This window comes from Sminthopsis crassicaudata, chromosome 5 (genome assembly GCF_048593235.1).
Source record: "Sminthopsis crassicaudata isolate SCR6 chromosome 5, ASM4859323v1, whole genome shotgun sequence".
Classification (NCBI taxonomy): domain Eukaryota; kingdom Metazoa; phylum Chordata; class Mammalia; order Dasyuromorphia; family Dasyuridae; genus Sminthopsis; species Sminthopsis crassicaudata.
In genome coordinates this window covers 230,745,528-230,766,986 of record NC_133621.1, presented here as the reverse complement: position 1 = coordinate 230,766,986, position 21,459 = coordinate 230,745,528, and the positions used below count along the sequence as shown (strand labels likewise).

General features: G+C 36.1%; 1 protein-coding gene across 1 annotated transcript in view; it reads left to right on the top strand.

Moving 5' to 3' along the window:
* The window catches only part of DIP2B (disco interacting protein 2 homolog B), a 192,624-nt gene that overhangs the window by 134,357 nt on the left and 36,808 nt on the right, over positions 1–21,459 (top strand). The window contains exons 17-27 of the mRNA XM_074270405.1: positions 1,170–1,284; positions 2,469–2,608; positions 8,062–8,198; positions 8,671–8,751; positions 10,124–10,251; positions 13,863–13,977; positions 16,030–16,231; positions 18,688–18,797; positions 18,924–19,004; positions 19,713–19,836; positions 21,216–21,337. Of these exons, the coding sequence (XP_074126506.1) occupies positions 1,170–1,284; positions 2,469–2,608; positions 8,062–8,198; positions 8,671–8,751; positions 10,124–10,251; positions 13,863–13,977; positions 16,030–16,231; positions 18,688–18,797; positions 18,924–19,004; positions 19,713–19,836; positions 21,216–21,337 (1,355 nt within the window). The remainder of the gene's footprint in view (positions 1–1,169; positions 1,285–2,468; positions 2,609–8,061; positions 8,199–8,670; positions 8,752–10,123; positions 10,252–13,862; positions 13,978–16,029; positions 16,232–18,687; positions 18,798–18,923; positions 19,005–19,712; positions 19,837–21,215; positions 21,338–21,459) is intronic.

Sequence of the window (21,459 nt, the reverse complement as noted above, 5' to 3'; positions counted from 1 at the left end):
CATCTCCTTAAACATGATCCAAGATGATGGTGGAAATTCACAATTCTCATTCACCCCATACACTCTCAGCTCCTGAAGGCATCAAAGGTATCTCAGAAGAGAATTCTTTAGGTGTCCACAGTCTATACAAGATGAAGGCCAATGGAGTTCTAAAAGTACCAGTGATTAATGTGAATAGTTCTGTTTCTAAGAGCAAGTTTGTCAACTTGTATGGCTGGCTTATCATCAGTTCTTCATTGATGGCATCAGAGACACAACAGATATGATGATCTTGAATAATGTGACTGTAGTGGCAGAAAATAGTAATGTGAGCAAAAGCTGCTGTATTCATTCAGAACATTTGGGGCTTTGGGCATACAAGAATCTTCATTACAGAGACAGAAACCAACAGTGAATTTGTAGGCATCTATCAAGGGCTGTGAGATGATCACCACGTATGAAGCCTGCAAAGAGAGAAACATCTTTGTCACTTCTTAAAATCATATTTGGCAGGTACTTTGAGCAAATGAAAGCAGTGTCATTGTATATAAAGTCAGACCCTTAGATATGGAAAAATATTCATAGTGACTGAGCAATTCAGTGGAGAAGATTCTGACTTTATCTGGAGCAACTCCTTTACTAGGTGCTGGTCCAGTTTGAGCTATGTCTAGACTCACAGAGAAAGTATTCTGTAAAAGTTCATTTCTGCTCAAGAAATTAGATGAAGCAGTGAGTAAAGGCTGCCTTCATTAGCTGAATGTGAAGCTGACAGAAGCTGTAAGTACCTGGACTTGTATAAAGAGGGCCCCTTCAAATCTAACCTACTACTGATACTGAGATCCTGCTGGTCCAAAGACCAATGTCTAATAACATTCTCCTGCCTGCTCAGCCCTTCAAAAATAAATTTGAAAATAAACTCTACTGATATAACCAAGCTTTATCTATAGTATTTATAGGTTGAATGGTAAAAATGAGTTTTTTTGAAATGCATTTGTCTAAGTTGGCAGCAATATAATTGTATCTTATAGATCAATAAAATAGTTTTAAGAAAATGTATGTGCATTTAGAATCCTTTGAAGTAAAAATATTATGTATTTGTTTCCTCAGTTTCTCATTAGAATATTTTTTTAAATTGCAATAGTGAAATTCACCGTAATCAGGTTTAAAGTTGATCTTTTCTATTTGCTTAGGGTCTGTATCATCCTGTGACGCTTTCCTGAGTCTGTTTCAGAGTCATGGTCTAAAACCTGAGGCCATCTGTCCTTGTGCCACATCTCCTGAAGCTATGACTGTAGCAATTCGCAGGTACTGTTCAGTTCATCAAATGCAGAACAAAAAATTGTATGTTACAACTAAGAAGGAATACCTAATACTGATAGAATGGCATGCCCATGGACGCTTACCTAACGCTTTTTGTTCAGAGAAGTATTTTACTAGCCCAAGAGATTAAAGGTTACTAATGATAGTACTTAGATTTAAATTATTACCTGAGAAAAGGGGTTTCATTTGGTTTTTTTTACTGTTGCCATTACTATTGATCTAAACATGCATACCTAATCTAATCTCCTGTTAAAGTAAGACTTTTTTTTCATAATATTTTTATTTTTTTAAGTTAGGTAGTATTGTAGACTTAAAATAAGCTTTCTTGATTATAGCAGATATCAGAAAACTGCATCACAATAGTCTCTCTTTTTGTTATGTCTATGCTAGCATAAGCCCTTTTTTACTATTCTCTTGAACTTTTTCCATAGCTTCCTAACACATTTTTGTGTATTACTAATGTCTTCAGCCTCTAAACCATCCTTACTTCTACCAGTTTAATTTTCTAGATGTCACTCCTCTGCTGAAAAATTCTTCAGTGACTCCATATTTCCTGCCTACGACTGTTCAAATGCCTCTGCTTGGCATTCAAGACTTTTTACTTGTCTGATGCTGTCTCATCTTTCAGGCCTTACTTTATTCTCATGTTCCTATCAAAACTAGAGTGTTTCCATCCCCTCCATATTTCCATTTCCATTCATTTACTCACACTGTTTTCTGTGACTGAAGTGTGCTTTCTTCCTACCCTTTATCTATTTAATTCCTACTTACCCTTTAAAGCCCAACTACAATGATAGCTTCTCCATGAAATCTCTCATTTTTCCATTTTCACCAATAATAAATAATAAATTTCCCCCTTGGATCTTATATCCTCAATAATGTGCCTGTTATAGTTATCTGTGTGTATTATATATATAAACTTTGTTTCTCCCCAATTCCAAGGCTTTGTATGTTGCTTTGCATATAGTAAGCATTATATAAGAGCATTTTTCTACACTGATGAAAACTTACCCATTCTTCTGATCATTCTATGGTGTGATTGTATAACTGTGATACTTTGAAAATATATTGGGTTTTCTGATGTATTTTAATCAGAAAGAATTACGATTAAAATATCACCATAATTAAAAACATTAGACTCCAAATCAGTTTGGTTTTTTCCTTCTCAGACCTGGAGTTCCAGGGGCCCCTTTGCCAGGACGAGCTATTCTTTCAATGAATGGCTTAAGTTATGGGGTAATCCGTGTCAATACTGAAGATAAAAATTCAGCTCTTACAGTGCAAGATGTGGGACATGTGATGCCTGGAGGTGAGTCACAGGAAGTGTCATCTAGCTTTTTTTTTTTTTTTTTTTTTTTTAAGTGTATGTTCCTGGAACTTGTGGGATCTGATAAATTAGGAGACAAGCAGCTAGGAATCCTGTATCAGGATTAGGACATTTTTATATCAAGTGGTGTATATAGCTCCTGTTAAAGCTCTTACATTCTCAATTAGTCATCACTGGAAAATCTTAATTAGATTATGAACAAAGTTTTCTAATGGAAGGAAGGCCTCTATAAGTGCTCCTTGTAGGGGGGGTAATATGGTTTTCATTGTTCAGAAATGCCTATCCAGCATAGGTGAGGTACTACAGTAATTACTATCATTCTACCAAAGACCTACAGCTACTACTACCAAAACCAATAATCCCACATAAATTATCCAAGGAAAGCAAAGCAGCTTCTCAAATCAGGAGATGACATAGAGAAAATTACTGATTCCTTAGAGGTGTTGAGTTTAGGAGGCATTGTTTTCATGACTGTGGACTTAGTTGGGAAGAATTTTACTAAAGATGGTAAGATCTAGTAAAATCCCCAATTTCATTTGTCTTTTCATCAATGATGACATATAGTAATTTTAAGATATTAAATGTATGATATACAAATTGAGTGTGACTAATTTTACACCTAGCAATTTTGAATATAGTGTAATATTAAGTGGAAAAAGCACGATATTGGAATCTTGAGACCTAGGTTCAAATCCCAGCTTTGCTACTCAGCTTCCTTTGTCACTTTTACTAATTACTTTTCTTCTTTGGGTCTACTATCTTCATCTGGACTAAATTGAAGGTTTTAAAATCTTTTTTTGTGTTAAGGACTCCTTTGGCAGTTGAGTGAAATCTAGTTTGACTGTCAGAATAATCTTTTTAAATGCATTAAAATAAAATACATAGAATTGCAAAGGAAAGTACTTATATTGAAGTATAGCCTATTGTAATGTTCTGGTTAGCTTTCTGGAGGGCCTTGGCCTTGGTCTCAGCAGAATAATCACCACAAGAATAGTCAGGAATAAAGTCCACAGTCTTTATTGTCTCCTTCAGTCTCCCAATCTGTGCCAGAAGTCTCAGTCATTCAGCCAATCTACAGTCTCTCGTCTCAGCCAGTCAGCAGTCTGTACATCTCAGTCTCTGACTTTTATCTGACTCTGACCTGTTAAATATTCTATTACAATTACATTAATTCATCATACTGAGTATAAACCAATCATTATATTATTAGGGAACTATTATCTCATCAATTCCACTGAGTTAATATCTTGTTGTAAGATTAAATCAATCATATTGAGTCTTAGGTATGCCTTTTCAGAGTTCCTGCCCTCTATCTCCCACTTTCTTTTGTTTTAGAACACAGGTGGTCATGCCCTCCCTGACTTCTCATGGAGGTAAGAATCCCAAAAAGGAGGTGATCACACTCTCCCTGACTTGTCAGGAAGGGGGGTGAAAATACCAAAGGGAAATGGGGAGTCAAACCAGATTAGCGAGTTTCTTCTGAAACAGGTATATATAAATCCATCAACATGGGAAATATTACAGAAGCACATAGCAATATAACACAGCCTAGTAGTGATGGCTCTTCCCACAGCTGGCGCAGGCTCAGTGTGGTGTAACAAACATGAATTATACATGCAGATAGTGATATAACAAACAATATGAATCAACATGAAGAATTATACATGTCCATAAGTCCTAGAAGGAGGGTATATAGATAACAACCACACTTGCACCTCCTTCAGCAGCCAAGAGATAGTCTAAAACCAATCTATTGTCCATTACTTCACATGTCAGGGAATCCAATGATTCCTGAGGGTTTTGAAGTCCTGCATCAGTCATATCATAATTTTTGATGTTCATGAGTCAATTGCCATAATTGCCATGCTCTTTCAGTGGTGGGCACAGTCAGTGATGGAACCACCCGATGTTTCTTGAGTCTTCTCCTTCGTTTCAAGGGTCTCTCTCCAATGGACAAGGTGAATATGGCTCATTGACACCTATCTGATTCCTTCTCCATCTGTAGAGATACAAGCAAACCCTCTCCCCCCAAGCAGTTAACCTATCTGGTCCCTTCCATTTACCACTTTCTGGATCTTTCCATATCACCTGGCAGGATTATATTGGAGCTCCTTGTACTGGGCACTACCCTTCTGGTGGGTTATAAAACCTGTATTCTCCTCAATTGTAATCCCTTTCTCCCATCGGATTGCTTCTTGGCTGATTGATCATGTCTGAGTAATGAACTTCTAAAGACTCTCTGGGTGTAACATTAGCTGTCATCATGCCCCAAGTATTTTTTGCCTGGGGGCCTGTGGCCCTGTAGCTGGGCCCAGCTTCCCATTTCCCTGAATAAGTGGAAACCTCTGTTGCATTTTGGACATGTGGTTTTGGGTCTTATTCTCATGCCATGTCTAATGTGCCAACATTGAGCTTTCAGATGCCCAGTTTACCACATTGAAAGCATTGGCGAGTCTCTCTGGAAGTCCCTTGCCAAAAGAGACCTTGTCTTCCCATGTTCAGATCTTGAGAAGTCTGCATCTTAGCCTGAGAATAAAAGGCATTTGTGCCCACTGTGACACAGCATCTTATGATCTCCTCTAAAAGAACATCCTTGTGTAGTCCTAGTATAATTCTTTTACAAACCTCATTAGCATTTTCCTTAGTAAATTGTTTTATAATTCCTATAGTTGCATTTTCGCCAATAGTTCATTTGACAGCTATCTGCAGACGTCCCACAAAATCAGCAAAGGGTTCAGTTAGACCTTGTGCTATTTTCATGAAGGATTCCCCTCTATCTTGTCTTCCTGGGAGAGTGCCCCATTCTTTGATAGCAGCAGCAGCAATTTGCTCATATACTGGTATAGGGTAATTAATCTGTGCTAAAGTGTCTGCATAAAGACCTAAACCTGCGAGGGTCTGGTCTAGCTCCTCTTGTCAGGATAAGCAAAAGTCCTTGCCCCACGTGTGGACGCCAATTGTAGCGAGCTGTCGTCTCCAGAAGCTGCCAGATCGCTCTCTGGGAAGAGATCTGCTGTGTCTACTCAAATCTTTCAGACAGATTCTTCTTCCTGTAGTGAACCGTTGTCTCCAGGCAGTTGCTGTTAACTCTTGTCCTTAGAAGTGACTTCCCTTCCTGCAGAGAGCCCCGTCAAGCCTGATGCAATTCAGAGTCTTTCTCTTGAATCCTGGCTCTGAATCTCCTCCAACTCTTATCCTTCTTCAGGCCGATCTGCTCTCTGCGCCCAGTGCTGTCTCTTTTTATCCTCCCAGAGAATGGGCGTGGGATTGTGCAAGGGCTTCTGGGAAGAACCACCCCAGCCAATGAGCTTGCCCCCTCTATCAAGTCAACCTGAGTTCTCACCTTGTAACCGTCCAGAAAACCTGAGTTCTCACCCAGTAATCCTAACATAAACCTATTAGTTGGTCAGAGGTGACTGGTATATTAATTCCAGGTTGCCTATTTCGTTAGGTTGTATTCTACAGAGTTCATTATATTCAGAAAGCCACAACAAGTTTTGTGCAGGTTCTAAACATGTCCTTGCTATAGATTTCCAATCATTAAGAGTTAAAACTTCAAAGATCAAATTCTCTAATATAATTTTAGCATAAGATGATGTAGACTCATAATGAGTGCAAGCCTTTTTCAGATCTTTGATAATTTCTAGATTAAACGGAGTGTATTTTCTTTTTTCTTGATCTGAAGAGTCAAACTCTTTAATCACAGGATATACTTCTATTTTTAAATCAGATATATCATTTCCTTCATTTTTAGCTTTAATTAGTGCCCTTTGTAATTGTGTCATGGGGTAGACAAAGCTACTGCATGGGTTGTGCTGATTGAGAAGCACCATACTCCTTAATTTCATCAGCACTGTATTTAACTCCTTTCTTGTCCAATTCTTCATGCTTTTCAGCTGCTTGTGGGATTCTCTAAAGCCAATTGGATTATATTGTACATATAGAATGTTTCCTTAGGAATTGAATCAGGACAATTATCATTGTAATATTCAATTAATTGCTCTCCCACTAGTTTCCACTTATCTGGCTCTAATTTTTCTTCCTTAGAGAACCAAGGAGATGAGTACTCTAATGTTTCTAATGATCTGCTTTCCAAGTTTACACTCAAACCTTGGTTTTTTATTAGCTTAATTATGCATTGTACACACTTCCTTTGGAGTGGGGAAGGCTCTTTTCTAAGCATTTGTCCCATTTCAGCTGAAACACTAGTTTAGCCCTTACCAAAGTTTCCTGCTTGTCTGTTTTTATACTCATCCTATTTCCTGGTCATGGGGACTTCTCCATTGAACTCACAATTGTGTCAGTCAAACTGCTGAGTGTAAAACTTTACATCCACATTTGGGTGCCAAAATGTAATGTTCTGGCTAGCTTTCTGGAGGGCTTTGAGACCAGCCTTGATCTCAGCAGAATAATAACCACGAGAATAGTCTGGAATAAAGTCCAAAGTCTTTATTGTCTCCTTCAGTCTCCCAGTCTGCACCAGCAGTCTCAGTCAGTCAGCCAGTCTACAGTCTCTTGTCTCTTCCAATCAACCAGTCAGCAGTCTGTACATCTTAGTCTCTGACTTCTATCTGATTCTGACCGTTTAAATACTCTATTACAATTATATCAATTCGTCATACTGAGTATAAGCCAATCATTATATCACTAGAGAACCATTATCTCATCAATTCTACTGAGTTAATATCTTGTAAGATTAAATCAATCATACTGAGTCTTAAGTATACCTTTTCAGAATTCTTGCCCTCTGCAACCTATAAAGAAGAAAATTGTAATCATATGATTGAGCAGTTAAGTCTAATAACTGTTGTTATTTCAAAGTAATGGTGAGGATGAACAATATTTTGAGTTCTCTCATAACAATGTAATATTTAAATATCTATGAGTTCTATTGATGACAAAGTCCACAGGTACTGCTAATACTATTTTTCTTTGTTGATAACATTTATTATTTTTAAAATGCTAATTTTCATGTAGAAGTGACTGGAAATAAAGATGCTGGTTTTTTTTTTTTAATCCAAGTTTATAAATATAATAAAATATATCTACAGATCCTTTGTTTAAGTACTAATTGTCTAGATATCAGGAATAGGAAACATTTGCAAGCCATATGAGTCTTAAGCAATCATTTGCTTAAGTAATAATTGCAGATGATCATGTGTTGAAAGCTAGATACAACAACTTCCCACTGCTTGAGTTCTGTAAATTGATAATTTTGTATGGCCTGCAAATGATGTTATAAAGTTCTAAATGGCCCTTGGCAGAAAAAAGGACTCTCCCCTGTTCTGGATGGCTTCAGAAGTTTCTTTTAGCTCTCAATTTATGACCGTGATCTCATGAAAGAGAAGGGATGGTTTCAACTATGCCAACATTCCTATGGATAGTTTAAATCATTTGGTGATACATGCTCATGAACCATATTTTCCATGCATTAGGGATGATGTGCATTGTAAAACCAGATGGACCCCCCCACCTCTGCAAAACAGACGAAATTGGAGAAATTTGCGTCAGCTCTAGAACAGGAGGCATGATGTACTTTGGACTTGCTGGTGTGACTAAAAACACATTTGAGGTATCTATCTTATCTTATATTTTACCTTCTAGTAGCTCCCTACTTTTGTAAGAACAAGATTCTCACACAGTAGTTCTCTCTGTATTTGGAAGATTCAATTCTAGATGACATGAAACTGTCAATTTTGGAGTGATGAAAATTTTTCAATTGTCCAATATGGATTTTGTTCAGGTAGTTACATATGCCTGATTTTGAGTGCTAAATAAGCGAATGGATAGATAGATGTATGGTAGAAAAATAATATTTTTTAAAATGTAATTAAAAGGAAGAAAAGTACTTCCTTGAATTTATAAATTGAAATTTCCAACTTTTTTTCTTTCTATAATGTTACTTTGTTTAAGACCTGGGAGTGATTTAAAAAAACAAACCAACAGTGTCTAACTAAAACATGTAATGTATTAGTGACTTTGATCAAATAAAATATATTTCAAATTATAATGTTACATTAAATCATTTGACTTTTTCCTTTTAGGTGATTCCAACTAATGCTGCAGGGTCTCCTATTGGAGAAGTGCCCTTTGTCCGATCAGGATTGCTTGGATTTGTTGGGCCAGTAAGTAATACTTCATTTCTCATGTTTTTTTTATATTCAAGATGAAATACTGAGCAATCAGATTTTTATTATTATATGGTGGAATTGTGAAACATGACTTATTAATTAAAATAATTTCAATTAAAATTATAACCTATTTTATGAAGTAGGTGGTATCACTTTGGCTGCCCAGTTTATTTGGCTCCATAAAATAAGACATTTCTAATTTTCAGAGTTATCATTATGCAATTATACTTGCCAAATTTGTCTTGATGATCACATTTTAATTTATAGAAAGGTAGTAAAAATTACTTTTAAAAAGGATTCAGGTCAGTTCCAATGATCTCATGATGATGAGAGCCATCTATACCCAGAGAGAGATCTGTAGAAACTGAGTATGGATCACAACATAGCATTTTCACTTCTTTTGTTGTTGTTTGCTTGAATTTTATTTTCTTTCTCATTTTTTTCCCCTTTTTGATCTGATTTTTCTTGTGCAGCAAGATAATTGTATAAATATGCATTCCTATATTGGATTTACATATATTTTTACATGTTTAATATATTGGATTATTTGCCATTTAGGTGAGAAGAGGGTTGGGAGAAGGGAGAGGAAATTGGAACAAAAGGTTTTGCAAGGGTCAGTGGTGAAAAATTATCCTTGCATATATTTTGAAAATAAAAAGCTTCCATTAAAAAAAAAATTTAACTGTTAAAAAAAAAAAAAAAAGGACGTATTACCATGGTAATATAGTTACCATGTGTTTTATGGTCCTTTATAATCAGGATTGAAGTATATTTGAGAAATTCAGGAAAGCTGACAGTCAAAAGAAATGTTGGTTAGACTACCTTGTAAGCAACCTTTTGGGCTTTCTAACAAGAATGAAATGCCTTGCTTCTCTTTCCCTTGATTGACCTACACAAAATACCAGCATGTGATGTTTCCATTTACCTTGACCCTACAGATTGATCCCTGAATAACATATGAATAAGTATCTCATGGTTTCTTTTTGCACAAATGTAAATTTGTCCTTGAAAAAACTAAGAAAACAGATTCCACTTGAGAATTTTTGTTCTTCCTGGTTCCTGTCTTATATAATTGTAACATGTAAATCAATAATTGTGTTACTTGAATAATTTAGAATAAAAATAGGCTAACATTTAGTTCTGGATCAGGAAAATAAGTTGTGTGACTGACTAATGTGGAAAATTATGGGATCACTCATTGTGCTTTTGTATTTTTAAGGCTTTAACCTAATAGTCTATTCAAGAAACAAATAGAAGAGAATGTCTTCTGTGTGGAGCAGGAAATTTTTAGTCAAGTAGATATACTGAGACAGATATATGTTCCCTCAAATCAGATACCCATTGGCTGCTATGTTTTATTTTTCAGGGTAGTCTTGTATTCGTGGTTGGAAAAATGGATGGGTTGCAGATAGTTAGTGGCCGAAGACATAATGCTGATGACATTGTTGCAACTGGATTGGCAGTTGAATCCATAAAAACTGTCTATAGGGGCAGGTGAGTGATAGAAAATTTAAATATGCTTGAAGCATTAGATGAGGGCTAAGAATTCTTGATAGAATGATTATACTCGAGTTTTTACAGCAATTAAATTACCTTTATGGCACAGAGCATGTTTAAAAGTATTGAATCTCCTGTTCCCAAGTGAAGTCAAGTGAGCCAAGCTTTATGTATTTACCATATACCAAGCACTGAGCTAAATGCCAGAGGTATAAAGAAAGGCAAAAAAAAAAAAAAAAAAAAAAAAAAAAACAGTTCCTGCTTTCAGGAAATGGAATTTCACTTCCTGATTAAAATAACCATCTACCTACAAGACATGTTCAGTCATTTTCAGTAGTGTTCAACTCTTCGTGACCCCATTTGGGGTTTTCTTGGCAAAGGTACTAGAATGGTTCATCATTTCCTTTTTCAGCTCATTTTACAGATAACTAAACTGAGGCAAATAGAGTAAAGTGTCTTGTCCAGGGTCACACAGCTAGTAAGTGTCTATAAGGCCACATTTGAATTCAGAAAGATCAGTCTTTTTTGACACATTTACTAAGCACCTCTACATTCAATATGATATCCTAAGAACTATGTTGGAAGTTTACGGAGGTGTTTTAGAGGAGAGGAAAGATTCACACTTTAAAATGTAGTGCTTCAAAAAAAATTGAGGAAGAAAAGAATACAAGAAAGGTTTCATAGAGGAAATAGCACCCTAAGTTTAGCTTTGAGATGCTAACTATTATTGAAGGAAATGAAAGACTCTGAAAGGCAGGGATGAGAAGAGAATGTCCACACCTTCTATAGATATACAGAAAGTAGCCTGTTGAGTTCAGGAAACATTAGTCCAGTTTAGCTAGAATACAGAGTCCCAGGAAGTAAGAAGTAGAAAGTAATAGAAAGGGGATGTAGTAGCTGGATTGTAGAGAGCTTCAAATACTAGCTAGTATTTGAAGGTTAAGAAGCTTCTGTTTTTGTTTTGTATGACTGCATGTGTGACCTTTATCAAATTGTTTGCCTTCTCAAAGTCTAGAGGAGGAGAGAATGATCTTCATTTTCTAAGGTTGCCGAAAGACCTGAGAAAAAGCTATTGGGTTTTATAAGACATCACAGATACTCATTAGGGACCACACATTCTTTCTGGGTGCTCTCCTCTATTATCTTCCATCACTCTCTCATGTGCTCTTTTCTTCATTCTTTCCACACACCAGATGTGGAGTTTTCCAGTCTCCCACTTCAGTACAGTCCAACAAGCATTTATTAAGCACCTACTGTGTTCCAAGTACTGTACCAGGGACAAGGGATACAAGGACTAAAATGAAAGTGAGAGGCAACAGAGAAGAGTATGGCCTGAGGACTGGCCTTGGGGGAAGCTGACCCTGAATCAGATGCATTTTCCATCCTCTATTCCCAATGTTCTCTTGGGCTGGTCACTTCACAGTTGGACTAAGAAGCCTCCTTTCAGCTCTAAATTTGGAATTCTGTCATTCAGTGAAACAGCCCCTACCCTTAAAGAATTCATATTTTTTAAAGGAAAACAATATATGCATTAAAGTTTGAATATAGGTAATAACAAGTAACTTTCAGAATTCTATGTGGAGCCATTGCCCTTCTTTTGTCCTTCCTTTCTCTGAAACAATGGTAAGTGATTTGAAGATCAGTTCTTGAAGGAGAGATGGAAGGCTAGGAAGTAGGATGAGAACATGGTATTAGATGGTGAGTTCTTGGCCCTGCCTAATAGTCCTGGCAATGGATAGTGAAGTACTGGGATCTGGCTGATTACAGAATGGAGCTCAAAACTGGCCTTAGACACTTACTAGCTAAGTGATCCTGGGCAAGTCACTTAAGTCTGTTTGCCTCAGTTCCTCTTCTGTAAAATGAATTGGAGAAGGAGATGGCAAACCATTCCGGCATCTTTACCAAGAAAACCCCAAATAGAGTAATGAAGAGTCAGATGCAACTGAAAAACAACATGGCTTCAAGAATCATCACCTTTGTGCAAGAAACATTGTGCAGATGATTCACAAATCTTTATCTCTAATCCAGACTGGAAACTGTTAGAAGGCATTTTAATTTATGAACTCTGAGCACAAATTGAAACATACTTTTCTTACTTTATTTTTCTCTTTTTTTTTTTTTAAATGAAGGTTAAAAAAAACTTTATATGTAATTGAGAAATATTGGCTATGACCTAGTCTAACTTTCTTTGTTTTATAAAGCAGATTTGTAAAATTTCATCCCACTTATTCAGCTGCCTGCTTGATATCTCAACTTGGATTTTCAGCTATCATTTCACATTCATTGTGTTGAAACCTGAATGCATTTTCCCCTCCAAACTATCCCCTCCACCCACTTTCTCTTTGTTTTGATGGCACCACCATTAGTCATAGATTTGTAGTTGAAAAGTTCCTTAGAAGATATCCAATCCAATTCTTGACTCTATCCTTTTTTTCACATCTAACCTGTTACCAAGTCATATCAATTCTTACTACACAATTCCTCTCAAATCTACCCCCTCCTTTTCATGTCTACTACTTATATTCTAATTCTATTCTTTATTGCCTATACTGGAACAAAAATAATCTGCTGACTGGTGCCCTACTGCTAGAACTCTCCCCTCTCCCTTTCACTTCACTACAATAGGAATCATTCTAATGTACAAATCTGTCCATGTCATTTCCTTGCTTAAAGAGTGGTTTCCCATGGCCTGTAAAACAGGGGTTCTTAACTTTCTTGTAGTTGTGTACCTCCTTTGTTTGGTGAAATATGTGTACCCCTTCTCAGAATAAACATTTTAAGTAACTGAAAGAAATTAAGTTTCAATTAGAGGTCAGAGAACTTAAAATGTAATCCCCCCCCCCCCCCAATCCAGGTTCATATATCCCTTGGTTAAGAACCTCTGGTATAAAGTAAACTTTTACCCCTGGGATTTAAGGCTTTCGGTAATCTGGCTCCACCTATCTTCCTAAGATCCTGCTTTGATATACTTTACATTCCAGGGCTAGGTCCAGCCTCCATATTTTCTGTCTCCCATTCATTGGACAGTCTCCTCACATTTCTGACATTTTTCAAGGCCCAACTTCATTACCCTTCTCTCTCTGAAGCCTTCCCTAATCTCCTCATTTATAAGTAGTTTCCTTTCTCAGATATTTTATACTGTACTGTTTGTTAGTTATGATTTTTTTGTTTGTTTGTTTCTCTTATGACTTCTGTTATATTGTAATTTTCTCCAGGACTGTTTTGTTTCTTCTTTGTATCATCAGATCCTAGAGTGGATGAGTGGCACTTCCTATTATTCTTCCTTGCATTGATGTCCCCTTTCTCTATAATAGTGATAGCCCAAATTAATTATTTGTGGTCACAGATCTTTTTTTATATACTTATAAAAGAAAGCCCCAGACAATTCTGTGAATTAATTGATGTAAGTACTAGCCTTATTTTACATATGATGGAAATTGAGACACCAATATTTGCTCAAGTCACTCAGCTAGCAAGATTATAACTGGAACTCCAACTGAGCTCTTGTACTCTTAGTACAGTGCTTTTCCCAAGGCTCCATGCTTCATTTCATTTCAGTGAATACTTGAATACTCATTCAACCTTGTATTTATGATCTCCTCTTTCAGGATCGCGGTCTTCTCTGTGTCTGTGTTTTATGATGAGCGCATTGTAGTGGTAGCAGAGCAGCGTCCTGATGCTTCTGAGGAAGATAGCTTCCAGTGGATGAGCCGAGTGCTACAGGTAAACCATCCTCTCAGATTTGGGCAGTTAGGATCTGTCAGTTTTATTGCTACAGAGAGAATAGTCATTACTTCCACTTGATAAGGATGTTAGCATTCATCTCGCCTGCAAATTGTGGCCTCCACCTTGTTCTTTACAGCAGTCATCCACATATATTTGAGTACTACTGGCAAAGGCTAGAGGACTGAGAGGTACCATTCATTTTGTCCAAGTGGTGAATCATCAAGACCCTTCCACTTGGCTGCCACCTAGTAACTGCACTCCTCTTTTGTAGGTCATTCATGTCTTTTTCTTATATGAGTTTGAGTTAAAGAATTTCAATTTTCTTTGTTTTTCCACCCATAAAATTGGTGATCCTTATATAGTTACATATTTTCAACTTGTAGTTTTCAATGAGCCAGTAGCTATTTATTGAACAATAATAATGGTAGAGCTTTGGCAGGTTCTAGGAAAGAATGGTTCCAACCCTTAAGGAGTGAGAAACTAGTCTGACTAAGAAAGTAGCACTAGATAGTTTATACACTGTAAATGTAGCATGTTCAGAGAAGGGATAAATCATTGGCTATCAAAAAATACTTCATAGAGGAGGCAGTATTTGTGTTATGTTTTAAAGAATGAGTAGCATTTAGACATAGCGAGACAACATTTATATTATATCTGACATAGAAAGATGCATTGCATGGTAAAAACTTGGTGAAAACTTGCCTTGATTTCCTTGCCTTCCTTCCCCTTCCCAGCTCTTCTGCTATAGCTTTCTATTCATGTCCCTGTTTTCCCCATGTTAAAACTCTCCTTATACTTATCTGCCTCTATACATGCTCCCTGAGGGGATTGTTTGGTTTTTTTGTCTTTCAGTGTGTGGAGCTTTTTGCATAATAGGTACTTAATGTGTACTGAACTGTATGATCCCTTTGCATACCAATTTATGAGGCATTACAAAGTGTTATTCCTTACCTCAAACCATTCCTATGATTTCAAGAGCTCTGACATATGAAAACACATGATATATGGAAGAGCCAGGCAAATTGTGTGGATATAAGACTTTGCCAAGGTAAAGTCTACAAATTAGATCTACTTGCATCTTACTATTTCGCTGGAGTGTTATGAATCTTCACTGTAACACAACTTGACTTGCCACAGAATATAAATAAAAAAGATGTTATTAGAAATGTGCATTTATAAAGCAATCAATAAGCATTTTAAAGAACCTACTGTGTACAAGGCACTGTACTAGGTATTGGGGATAAAAAAAAAACAAACAAAAAGTTTATATGATATCAGGAGAGCAACATGTACACACATAAGTTTGTACAGAAAAAGCACAAAACAAATGCAAGGTAGGTAAGATGACTTCAGAAATCAACAGGCCAAGAGAAAAATTTAATTCAAAAGCATCTACTTAGGCCCTATTATATTTTAAGGTAAAAATTAATTGTCATTCTCTTTTAGTGTCATGATCTAGTGCCTACTTTATAAGATAGTTTTTGCTTCTGGTCATTAACTTATTCTCCTTTAAGGACGCATCTCTCGTCATCCTTAAACTTATCATATGCAATTGCTTAAACCAGTTTGCTTAAATTTAGCTAAGCTGGGGAATGATAGTCTGCCTTAGCTTACCAAATGAAAGACTAAGACAACTTGGTCCAGTTTTCAGCTCAGCCACAGACTCATAGGAGCTTATTTAGGAAATTGTGTGTGCTTATTCAGACTGCTTTTCCATTGTTTTTCACTTTTCAATTCTGCCACAGATTAAAAAGGATTAAAGAGGGTGTATTGATTTGTATGTAGTTGTTGTCATCCATCCAACCTTGATTCCTTCCTTCCTCCCAAATTACAAGACTTAACTGGAAGGAATATAATGTCCTTTCTATGTATTAACATGTTAACATGTTAATTTCCTAATGATGAACTAAATGATGAACTAAAACTTATAATAGGGAGAGAGGAAGAGGCCCTGGGCAGTAAGGGTGTTAAAATAAAATATAGTAGAAGGATCTGATCTTGCATATAATAAAATTAATTAATTAATAATTTTTCTTTGTGTTTATCTAGGCAATTGACAGTATTCATCAAGTGGGGGTATACTGTCTTGCTCTAGTTCCAGCCAATACTTTGCCAAAAACTCCACTTGGAGGAATCCATATATCTCAGACAAAACAGCACTTTCTGGAGGGGTCTCTGCATCCTTGTAATATTCTTATGTGCCCACATACATGTGTCACCAATTTGCCAAAACCCCGGCAAAAACAACCAGGTAATGTGTTAACTCCAAGGGCCTAAATTCTAACTTAAAGGAAAAAAGCTGATTCAAGCCTCCTTCAGTTGCCATAATTTAGATTCTCTTCATTTCCTTTTTTTTTTTTTTTTTTCTTTTTTAAGGTGACAAAACTTATGCAAAAGCTATAACATAATGGGTAACAAAGCACCAACAAAAACTCCCTTCTTGAGGTTTATCATTATCTATCCCTGCTACTCACCTCTTAGTGATAAGATCACTGCTACTCACCTCTTAGTGATAAGATCATCTTGAATCTAGGCCTGAGCTGATTGACCTTTTTTTTTTTTAAGTCAATCTTCTCAGAATAATGGGTTTGTTTTGTTTAATTCATGATTGAAGAATTAGAGATTAGTCTCATCCAAGATGACAGGCTCCTTAAATCTTTGGACTCGAGGTTAAGAAACCCTAGAAGAACTAATCCCTTCATTTTACCCACGAAGAATCCAGACCTTATAAAAGTTCAGTGACTTGTTCACACTGGGATTCAAATCCAGGTCATGGAATTCCACATTTGTACTGTACTATGTTGCCTTTGTAGCTTCAAATTTTATTAATGATTTGTTTTCTCTGAGAACTTAAGTATTTTTTATTTACTGCTAATAGCACGAAAGACCCCCATGTTTGTACATTACTGAGAAACAATCACGTGTTTGAGAAAAAAGGCCTCCAAAACAGTCTAGATTAAGTTCTTTATTTACTGATGAGGAAACTGATGAAAAAAGCTGAAGGAACTCACTAGTGTCTCAAAACTAAAATCAGATCCTCAGAGTCATCAGCCTAATGAGCATGCTTGCACTACACAATACCTCTACCCAGCCCATAAGTGTGTTTTTCATAGTAAAATATTTTAAGAATATACTCTAAAAAAGAAAGAAAAAGAATATACTCTAAACCTTTGTCTTTAGTTGGTAGTATTTAATTGTGATAAAAATTGTAAAATATTTTGCAAAAAAAATTTTAAGTACAGCAGTAAATTATTGAAAGCTCTTTCTACTACCTCTCAGTCTTTCTGGGAGTGGCAGATTTATTTATCTATTAAAACATTTATATAAAGTAGATTCTTCTCTGTAGTAATATGAACTATAGTTATCCAATGATTGAAAATTAGGTACACACTTATATTTTTAATCATCCACATTTACTGGATACCTACTGCTTACCTAATTAGGAAATACATGATATTTACTAGGTGCCAGGATTGGTATTCAGAAAGGTAGGATAAAGAAGCTGATGGAAGGATTCATGGATCAAAATATGTATATGGTGTGTGTGTGTGGGGGGGGGTGTATGACTCTACTCACATTTAAACATAATGACAGAAGCTTACTATCTTGCTTAAGTAGGTACACACAGTTTGTACACCAAATTCCATTACATTGAAGTTGAAATCATATATACCTTTTAAATGAAGGATTCTGTTTGGGGAAGCTGTCACCATATTCTCCTGAATGCTCAAAGTAATAGTACTTTGAATCTTGTATTAAATCTTCATCATCCTTTTTCCCCTTTTATGTGCCATTCAAACTAGTTAATCCTAAAGTTATATGCCAAGATCTCAGAGTGCAAGGATAGATAAGTAGAGATGAAGTAGTTTGCAAACTATGCCAGGTGCAGAGACAGTAATGAAGGTATAGAAGGGAAGATGGACATAGTGACACAGTTATCAAAACTGGGTGAGAACGTGGAGAAATGGAGACCATGCAGTGCCCAGGTTCTCATTTGCCAGGAACAGATGGATGGAGAAGTTGTGCTGAGCTGGTGAGAATGAGGCACAAATACAATACTATTGGCAACGTAGTTATTCTATTAATGTCACCTCCCAAGAAATGTATGATGAACAAACACACACACACACAAAAGTACATTGAAATGCATGCTTAATTTACCTAAAAATCAACAGTGCCCTCTCTGTACATTACTCAATTTAGATGTCATCTGTTAAGTTTTATAAAGTCCAGGGAGGCTGGCAATTCACCTTGGAATCAGGACACACCTAGATTTGAAAAACAAAACAATTCTTGATGCAATTGCTGTGCAATCCCAAGCAATTTACTTACATAGTCTCTCTAAAACTCATCTTTCTTTCCTATTAAAGGAAGATGATGATACCAATGATTACCTATCCCCACAATTATTGTGAATATCAACTGAGATAATATATGTGGTCCTTTGTACTTTACAGCATTACTTAAATACCCATTATTATTATTTCTCCTCAAAGATTTTTTTCTCCAGATCTGTATTTCTAGGTTTAGTATCCTTATAATTTTGTTCTCTGATTGATGCAAAATAAATTAGTGCTTGATATGAACCAGTTATCATTCTGTTTGGAAATGCTTTCCAGAGACAGAGCGAGCTAAGAGGGTGGGAATAAAGGCAGAAAATGCTTTCAGAGAAGTACAATTTGAGATTAATTTCATCTTTGTTTATAGTTGTAGGTCCTGCCTCTGTGATGGTTGGGAACCTGGTTGCTGGAAAACGAATTGCACAAGCTGCAGGGAGAGATCTTGGGCAAATTGAAGAGAATGATTTGGTGAGAAAAGTAAGTGTTCCAGATATGACTTTTGCAACAGTAGATAGTCTTATGGTAGAAATTGGAGCTATAGAACAGGAGCCAGCTTAGGATTCACAGGTTGTTGACCCTGTTTTCTCATTTTTATGCTTACAGCACCAGTTCCTGGCAGAGGTATTACAGTGGAGAGCCCAAGCCACTCCTGACCATATACTCTTCCTCCTGCTGAATGCCAAGGTAGTTGAAAATTCCATATTATTCTGTGTACCTTTGATAGATTTTTCATTCAGTAAAGTATCCTCTATGTATAAACTCTAAACAAGAAATCTGCTTTTTTCCTTATTCCAAATAAGGATGATTTTTCAAAATTATTAGAGTATTAAATTGTTATTTGCCAGCAAAATTTATTCTACTTCCTGTCCATAGAATACAGACAGTTCATAAGATCTTTAATGGAAACATGCAACAGCACATATAATCCAAAAATTTTTTATTTTGGAGTTTGGCTTGCATTGCATAGAAACTTTTTAAAATCCAGAATAATATTTTTCTTATTATGTTTGATTTAAATTAACATAAAATTAATATGTATTTTCTAAACTTCGAACAAAAAGAATAAAGAAAAGAAACACAAAACTAAGTACTGAATGGCAAAGAGAATTTGAACTGGGATTCTGAATTTGATATGGATAATCTACAAAGACGTAATATCCATTTAGATTGAGAATTGGCTGTATATTGGGTTGTGTTGTTTGTTTTTTAGTGAGGCAATTGGGGTTAAATGACTTGCCCAGAGTCACACAGCTAATAAGTGTCAAGCATCTGAGGTCGTATTTGAATTCAAATCCTCCTGACTCCAAGCCTGATTCTCTATCCACTACACCACTTAGGTGCCCTTGCATTGTTTTTTCTGCTTTCATATTTTCATTTTGCTTCTGTTTAAAGGGAACTACTGTGTGCACAGCCAGTTGCCTTCAGCTTCATAAAAGAGCAGAGAGAATTGCAGGGATTCTTTATGATAAGGGACACTTAAATGCAGGAGACAACGTAGTGCTTCTTTATCCACCTGGTAAGGTTTTGAACGAACATCATTATTCTTTAATCCCAAGCTTCAATTATTTGCCACTTAACCTCAGAGTCATTAAAGGCTCTGCATGTCTACTTCGCAAGTTCAGGAATAAGGAATATTTCATTTGTCATTTCTAACTCACTAATCTCTAAAATTACCATGACTCAAAAATGTTGTAGAAATTATATATTTGCATTTTCATGGTGTGATTAAACTGTAAATTGCTTCCATTATTGCTATTTTCGATTCTTCTGTGGTTTTTCTCCATACTACTTAGCAACATCTTCATAGTAAAAGAAAGTTAGAATTATTTGATGACACTTTGTGTATGCATAGTGGCAAGATTACTAGTTGAAATATTTAGATTGTTCTGTTATTCTTTGCATTGTGCTTTATTCCTGTCTCTTTCCCAGTCTCTTTCCCTAATACTTTATACTCCCATTCCCTTTATATTCCTCTCGTCATTATATAGTCTTAGAGTAAGAGAAGACTTGTAGAGATCATCTAGCCAGCTCCTACCTAATTTAGGATCCCTTTTATAGATATGATCCAGCTTTTATTTGAATATTTCTAAGGAACACTATCTCAGTAGGAAAGCAGCCCATTCTGTTTGGATTACCATAATTATTAAAAAGTTCTTCTTTATAATAAACTAAAATTTATCTTCTTATAACTAAGAATTGATTCTTCTAGTAATTGACCTTTATTCTGCTTCTTGAAATTATACAGAGTAGATTTAATGAATCTTTTTCATGAGAACCCTTTAAATGTTGGAATATAGCATAAGCCCCACTTTCTTCTTTTCTTTCACTAACTAAACATCCCCCATCCCTCCATTCATTACTCTGAGGACCTAACTTCCACCCATTTCATTATCCTCCTCCTTTTCCTCTGTTCCTCTTAATGTTTAGTAGCTAATCCTGAAAATAGTACTCCTAGTCTTATCTGACCCAGAGTGAACACATAGGACTTTAATCTCCCCTAATTGAAACATTTCAATTTAAGTTCTTAGGTCTTTTTTACATGAACTGCTATTAAATCATGATTCCCCTATCTCGTATTTGTGCAATTGGTTTCGTAGGACCTAAGCATGGGTCTTTATAATATTTCCATTAAATTATATCATTGAGCTTTTTTTGAACCTCAATTTTTCCCCCCATAAAATGTACTGACTAATTTTCTTGGTCTCTCTCTTTTGCTTTCTTTGATCTTTTCACCTCTTTGTGAACTTCCTTGCTAACATCACTGCTTAAATTTTACCTGAATTACCCATTTGGCATATAATTTGATGAACAGAACAAATATCTGTTGTGGAGAGTTCTAATACTTGGCATGTTAAATGATATTCTGTGACAATGTCCCCTCCTGTTGCCTTGCAGGCATTGAGTTAATTGCTGCGTTCTATGGCTGTCTATATGCTGGGTGCATTCCTGTGACAGTTCGACCACCTCATGCTCAGAATCTTACTGCTACCCTACCCACTGTCCGCATGATTGTTGATGTAAGCGCTAAGTGTAATCAAGCTAGTTGTTGTTTTGATCACCATCCCATCTGGGTTCAGACAATTGAATGATTCTCAGGGGCTTTCCAAATTGGTTTTCACTTTAAAATGATTAAAGTTCA